At 40.7% G+C, this 7,340-nt stretch overlaps 1 protein-coding gene across 1 annotated transcript; it reads left to right on the top strand.

Moving 5' to 3' along the window:
- The first annotated feature begins 971 nt into the window (after window positions 1–971).
- On the top strand, window positions 972–7,226 carry LOC111805068 (protein JINGUBANG). The gene is made up of 3 exons (XM_087128284.1): window positions 972–1,873; window positions 2,215–2,507; window positions 6,807–7,226. The coding sequence occupies exons 1-3, from the start codon at window positions 1,028–1,030 to the stop codon at window positions 6,982–6,984; spliced, it is 1,317 nt and encodes a 438-aa protein (XP_086984410.1). The 5' UTR covers window positions 972–1,027; the 3' UTR covers window positions 6,985–7,226.
- The last annotated feature ends 114 nt before the right edge of the window (window positions 7,227–7,340 follow it).

The following is a 7,340-nucleotide window of genomic DNA, read 5'->3' as shown; positions in this document are numbered from 1 at the left end:
GGAAGCCCGAAAGGGAAAGCTCAAAGAAGACAATATCTGCTAGCGGTGGATTTGGGCCGTTACAGGTTGATATCAACTGTCACGATCAGTAATTCTTCAACTGTGCAGCGTTGGGATCTTGACACACTCACGACAAGTCTTAAAGGGGAACTCAAGCACCATTCATATTTTTCGCCCCGGTTGGTGGCTACATCGAATCTTAGGCAAGATTTGCCTTCACCAACCGAACATCACTTGTTCAACCACACACGTCGTTCATACATGCACGTACAATCGTTGTGACACAACAACGTTGCATCTCATTGTCATCTCGGTTCCCAATAACACGACGCATACACTGTGATGTCGTCCAATGTCTTGGGACACATCGACCACCCTGGTCTTGTATGGGTCACCAATTTTGTTGAAGACTCCAATTTCCTTTTGATGTTTACGATATTAAACCATACATGTTCTCTCCACTCAGACGCAGCCCTAACTTTTATTTTCCCTCTTATTTTAAACCCATTGCATCACCACTTTCATTTCCTCTCCCCCACACTATTAGTTCATCCAATTTAACCCTCTTTTTTAATTAATTAAATAAATATCACACGAAATTTAATTCACTATTTATAAAAATAATTGGATGGCTGTATTTTTTTATCGCCAACTCTAATTATATAATTAAAAAAGAATTAAAAAGAAAAAAAAAGTGGCAATCCACTCTAACCACACAACAATAAAAATTAAAAAAATATTTTTAAAAAAAATAAAGAAAAGAAATGAGAATTTGAGACAAAGTGGAGTATAATATAAAAATGGGGAGTAATATTCTTATTTAATGATGTCTTTGGGCACTTAATTTCAATTATTGACTTAATTTATTGTGTCTCTTCCTTACACGTGTCACTATCGTCTGCCTCAAATCTTTTTCTTCCATTTTATATAATCCCTTAGTCTCATGCAATCTCCCAACGCCTTGATTTTGATTTGTTCTTCATTTTCCTCTTAATTTCTATTTCTGAGTTTGCGTTCACATTGCCACATGAAAACACAAGGGATGTTCATCCATACCACCAATTTTACAAATATGAAATTTCGTAATTTTCTAACTGAAAATTCCGATCTCAAAATCTCCATGGTAATCGACGACGATGGCGATTTTCCGACGCCGGCTAGTTCTGATTCCGCCAATAGCCGGCCGAGTAGCGACGGTTCACCACCGATATTTTCGCCGTGGAATCAGACTTATCCCCTGACGAAATCTCCCTGTTTTACGGAATTCAAAAACGGCGACGTTTACTGGAATAGTAGTAGTAATAAGAATAGTTCTCTCATTGGGTCTCTTGTTCGTGAGGAAGGTCACGTGTACTCGCTGGCCACCGCCGGCGAGCTTCTCTACACCGGCTCCGACAGCAAAAACATACGTGTCTGGAAAAACCTTAAGGAATTTACTGGGTTTAAATCGAGCAGCGGATTAGTTAAGGCGATTATAATCTCCGGCGAAAAGATCTTCACCGGTCACCAGGACGGGAAAATTCGCGTCTGGAAAGAGACTCCGAAGAACCCAAGTGGCGGTTACCGGCGGGCTGGAACGCTGCCTGCTTTGAGAGATGTACTGAGAAGCTCTATTAACCCTCAAAACTACGTCGTTGTGGGACGGAACCGGAGCCGGCTTTGGTTCAAGCATGCGGATGCCGTGTCGTGCTTGTGCTTGAGCGATGATAAGACGATATTGTACTCGTCTTCTTGGGATAAAACTATGAAGGTATGGAGAATTTCAGATTCCAAGTGCCTTGAATCACTTACTGTCCACGACGACGCCGTGAATGTCATCGTCGCGGCTTCCGATGGCTTGGTCATTACCGGCTCCGCCGATGGCACCGCCAAGGTAACAATTAATTTGCAAGATTTAATTAAATAATAATATGAATTAAATCAAATTAAGCTCAAACATTATAAAAATAAATACATTAATGATTCAATGTATAGTTTAATTTAGGATCTGTTATCTTTGTGGGTTAGGTGGTGATTATATTCTAATTTGGATTAATTATTTTTAATTAGTTCCATGTGCTTTGTGTTTTTCTTTTTTTTTTTTTATTTGTTTCCCAATTATTTATAATTTTCTGTTTAAAATTCTCTCAATCATTTAGTGAAATAAAATTTAATTTAAAAAAAAAGTATTATTAACTAAGTTTATAAATATAATTAATCTGTTTTTCTTAATAGGTATGGCGGAGGCAACATGAAGAAGAGAACGACGCAACAAAACACACATTGGAGCAAACGTTAGTGAAGCAAAACAGTGCGGTGACGGCGGTGGGAGTCAACGCCGCCGGTACGGTGGTGTACTGTGGATCCTCGGATGGGTTGGTCAACTTCTGGGAGAGGGAAAAGCGGTTGACTTATGGTGGAGCCCTAAAGGGACACAACCTAGCAGTTCTCTGCCTGGCGACGGCCGGGAACTGCATGGTACTCAGCGGTGCGGCGGATAACACCATATGCGTGTGGCGGAGAGATGGGCTTTTCTGTTGAAGCTAATAATAGAGTTTGAATGAGTTACTGCCGAAGAGAAGGAGGAGGTGAATTCAATTTCATCCACACAAATCTCAACCAACTCCGGGAATCCCCCTATAAAAGGACCTCCCTCCCCATCACTCAAATCACTCCTCCTCTCAATCTCACTTCAGTTTTCTGTTGTCACCAACAACTGGTATCAGAGCTATCTTGCAGCAGCAAAAAATGGCAGCAGAAAAACAAGTTGAGAGCTACGTTCAGCCCGCCATCCCGAGGTTCGATGGTCACTATGATCATTGGGCGATGTTGATGGAAAATTTTCTCAGATCAAAGGAGTTCTTTGATATGGTGGAGACGGGTTATGAAGAGCCAAATGAAGGCGAGGTACTCTCAGCTGGTCAACAGCAACTGTTGGCAGCATCGAAGTTGAAGGACCTAAAGGTCAAGAACTATTTATTTCAGTCCATTGATAGGACTATCTTGGAAACAATGCTTCAGAAGAAGACATCCAAGGAAATTTGGGATTCTATGAGGAGGAAGTATCAAGGCTCAACGAGAGTAAAACGTGCTCAATTACAAGCCGTCAGAAGAGACTTTGAAATTCTCCAAATGCAAAAGGGAGAAACGGTGAATGATTATATTGGCAAGGTTATAAGTCTTGCAAGTAAAATGAGGATGCATGGTGGTTCAATCACGGAGGTTGCGGTCGTAGAAAAGATTTTGCGATCACTAACTCCAAAGTTCGATTACATTGTATGTTCTATCGAAGAAGCAAACAATGTCGAAGAGATGCAAATAGATGAACTCCAAAGCTCCCTGTTAGTACATGAGCAGAGGCTCAATCGTACAAGTGCAATAGAGGAGATGACAGCCTTAAAAATATCCACACCAGGTGAAGCTTCAAGCCCTAGAGGTAGAGGGCAAAGAAGAGGCAGAGGTCGTGGGAGAGGCAGTCGAGAAAGAAGTGGAGATGTTGGCAGGTCAGCAGACCTAGTCAGAAATGATTATGAAAACAAAGGCAAGAGACACTTTGACAAGTCTAAGGTGGAATGCTACAGATGTGGACGCCTTGGACATTACAAAAATGAATGTTATACCAGGCTCCAAAAGGAGAAAAGAGATCAATCCAATTTTGTGGAGAGAAGAGAAGAAGAAACATTATTAATGTCATTCCATGCTATGAAGGTTGCAGATCAAGGTGTATGGGTCGTAGACTCTGGATGCAGCAATCATATGACAGGTTGTAAGGAATTCTTCTCAACTCTGGATGAAAATTTTCATACTACGGTTTCTCTCGGCAACAATTCAACTCTCCAAGTGACGGGGAAAGGAACCGTAGATATCAAGACTAGAAATGGCTTTGTAGAGTCTATTTCTAATGTATTCTACATTCCTGATCTAAAGGCCAACTTACTTAGTATCGGTCAGTTACAAGAAAAGGGGTATGTGATCACATTCCAAAATGATGAATGTGAGATTTATGACTCCAAAAGAGGATCGATTGCTAAGATGAAGATGACCACCAACCGTCTATATCCGTTGACGTTAAATATCGTTGCCAAAAGTTTGATGGTGAAGAAAGAAGATACCACATGGCTTTGGCATTTTAGGTATGGTCATCTACACTTCAAAGGATTAAAGACGTTGTCCTCAAAGAAGATGGTAACTGGGTTGCCAGATATTACTCCACCAACGGAAATTTGCGAGAGCTGTGTAGTAGCAAAACATGAAAGAAACTCTTTTTCATCCGGAAAATCAAGAAGAGCTCAAGCAATTTTGGAGTTGATTCATTCGGACATATGTGGTCCCATCTCTCCAGCATCAAATGGTAACAAGAAATATTTCATGACCCTCATCGATGATTTTAGTCGAAAAACATGGACTTATTTCTTGCACGCCAAATCAGAAGCCTTTGATTGCTTCAAAAAATTTTGTGCTACTATGAAGACGGAAACTGGAAGAAGAATCAAGGCTTTAAGAACTGACAGAGGTGGAGAGTTCTGCTCGAACGAGTTTACTAAATTTTGTGAAGAGAAGGGCATACGGAGGCAGTTAACAACAGCATATACACCACAACAAAATGGTGTGGCCGAAAGGAAAAACAGGACCATTCTCAACATGGTTCGAAGTTTACTAAATAAAGGAGAAGTCCCGAAGGAATTCTGGCCTGAAGCTGTCGTGTGGTCCGTTCACATTCTCAACCGGAGTCCTACCTTTTCTGTTAGAGATATGACTCCACAAGAAGCATGGAGCGGAAGAAAACCTGCAGTAGACCACTTTAGAATCTTTGGGTGCATAGCATATGCACACGTTCCTGATGAGAAGAGAAAGAAACTTGAGGACAAGAGTTTGAAGTGTGTGTTCCTTGGAGTAAGCGAGACCTCTAAGGCGGTAAGCGAGACCTCTAAGGCGTACAAGCTCTATGATCCTTTGACAAAGAAGGTGGTGATAAGTCGTGATGTAGTCTTTGACGAAAGGAAGACTTGGACATGGGAAGAAAAGATCACTGTGAATCAGCAGATTCCTGTAGATCTTGAAGAAGAACAAACTGAAGCCCCAATTCAGCCTCACTTTGAGCATGGAGAGAGCTCATCACAAGCTCAACAAGAAGAACCAGTAGAAGAAGATCATGATCATAATCAAAGAAATCCAAGAACAAGAAAGAGACCAAATTGGATGATTGATTATGAGATGGACTATGAATCAAGTGATAGCGGTTATTTTGCATTCTTTATGGATAGTGATCCAATTGTCTATGAAGAAGCGGTAAAGGAGAAGAAATGGAAGGAAGCTATGGACAGTGAAATCAAATCCATAGAGAAGAACAAGACTTGGGAGCTCACCGATCTTCCTAGAGGACAGAAAACAATCGGAGTAAAATGGGTTTTCAAAACCAAGTTGAATGAAAACGGTGAGGTGGATAAGTACAAAGCGCGACTTGTTGCAAAAGGATACAAGCAAAAGTATGGAATTGATTATAAGGAGGCATTTGCACCAGTGGCACGTCAAGACACTATCAGGCTCATAATTTCTATTGCAGCACAGAAATCTTGGCCTATTTATCAACTTGATGTGAAATCGGCCTTCTTACATGGAGAGCTTCAAGAAGAGGTATATGTGGAGCAACCAGAAGGTTTTGTTAAAAAAGGCAAAGAGGAACAAGTATACAAGTTGAAGAAAGCTTTGTACGGTTTGAAGCAAGCTCTGAGCGCATGGTACAGTCGCATTGATTCTCATTTTGAGAAGATGGGATTCACTAAATGCCCGTATGAACATACGTTGTATGTGAAAACTGAAAAGGGAGGTAACATTATCATTATTTGCTTATACGTTGATGATTTAATATTTACTGGCAATAATGAAGAAATGTTTGAATTTTTTAAGAAGAGCATGATGAAGGAATTTGAAATGACAGATCTTGGCTTGATGAGATATTTTCTTGGAGTAGAAGTTACTCAAACTCCCGCAGGTAACTTTATCTGTCAGAAGAAGTATGCTCAAGAATTACTTGAAAGGTTTAAATTGGATGAGCGCACATTTGGAACTCCATCAGAATTGAGTTTAAAGTTGCACAAGGATATTGACGGGCGAGAGGTTGATAATCGGTACTTCAAACAAATTGTGGGAAGTTTGATGTACCTAACTTCAACAAGACCAGACATCATGTATGCGGTTAGTATGATAAGTCGTTACATGGAGCATCCAACGGAAAAACATCTCAATGCAGCAAGAAGGATACTTCGTTATGTGAGGGGAACCTTTGATTTGGGGGTATTCTACAAGAAAAATGCTTGAAATTCTTAATCAGAAGCAACCAGGTACGACGGTTATATATTGTGATAATATGTCAACTATTAAGTTGTCTAAAAATCCTGTGTTGCATGGAAGGAGCAAGCACATCGATGTTCGATTTCATTTCTTGCGTGATTTGTGTAAAGAAGGCATTATTGAACTCAACTTTTGCCGAAGTGATGAACAAATCGCAGACCTATTCACAAAGCCCTTGAAACAACCATTGTTCGAGAAGCTTAGAAGAAAGATGGGGATGTGCAGAATCCAAGATGTATATCAAGATGACGAAGTGAAGTCCTAAACTGATTTCCGCAGAATTCAGTTTAAGGGAGGGTGTTGAAGCTAATAATAGAGTTTGAATGAGTTACTGCCGAAGAGAAGGAGGAGGTGAATTCAATTTCATCCACACAAATCTCAACCAACTCCGGGAATCCCCCTATAAAAGGACCTCCCTCCCCATCACTCAAATCACTCCTCCTCTCAATCTCACTTCAGTTTTCTGTTGTCACCAACATTTTCCACACGTGTGTATCGGTGCTGACGGGTCATACTGGACCCGTGAAATGCTTGGCTGTCAAGGAAGATCCTTGCCGCCGGTGTAAAGATGGCGGTCGGCGGTGGATTGTGTACAGCGGTAGCCTGGACAGATCGGTGAAGGTGTGGGGGGTTTCCGACAGCCTTGGCGGCTGACGATTGGAATCTGGATATCGGGCAAATGGCAAGGTGCCACGTGGGTGAAACCATATCATTAGTTTGTATAGTTTGCATGTAGGTGTCATGACAGGTGGAAAAAGTCATGATTTTCGAAAGAAAAATAGCGACAAATTCGTTATTACCAATAGTTCTTAAGCATTATATCTGCTTTCAAGTACTTGATTGAACTCAAGACTATTCAATCCTAAATATAGTGAAGTTACAGATTTGCCCTTCAACTCTTAACCAAACTTTAATTAATTTGGTCGATTTGACCCTTAAATAGTTCATAACATCATTAAATGCGACACGTAAGCACTAAACATACTTCCGACCTTATGATGAAAAAGTTT

This window comes from Cucurbita pepo, chromosome 11, assembly GCF_057944985.1.
Source record: "Cucurbita pepo subsp. pepo isolate OVF chromosome 11, ASM5794498v1, whole genome shotgun sequence".
NCBI classification, from domain to species: Eukaryota; Viridiplantae; Streptophyta; class Magnoliopsida; order Cucurbitales; family Cucurbitaceae; genus Cucurbita; species Cucurbita pepo.
This window is presented reverse-complemented; position numbering and strand designations above follow the sequence as displayed.

What these genes read in the sequence shown, in the direction of transcription:
- LOC111805068 (XM_087128284.1), top strand. Translation starts at nt 1,028, where the DNA reads ATGAAAACACAAGGGATGTTCATCCATACCACCAATTTTACAAATATG. An exon ending in CCGCCGATGGCACCGCCAAG is followed by an intron (nt 1,874 to 2,214) that starts GTAACAATTAAT and finishes TTTTCTTAATAG; the next exon opens with GTATGGCGGAGGCAACATGA. An exon ending in TGCGTGTGGCGGAGAGATGG is followed by an intron (nt 2,508 to 6,806) that starts GCTTTTCTGTTG and finishes TGTTGTCACCAA; the next exon opens with CATTTTCCACACGTGTGTAT.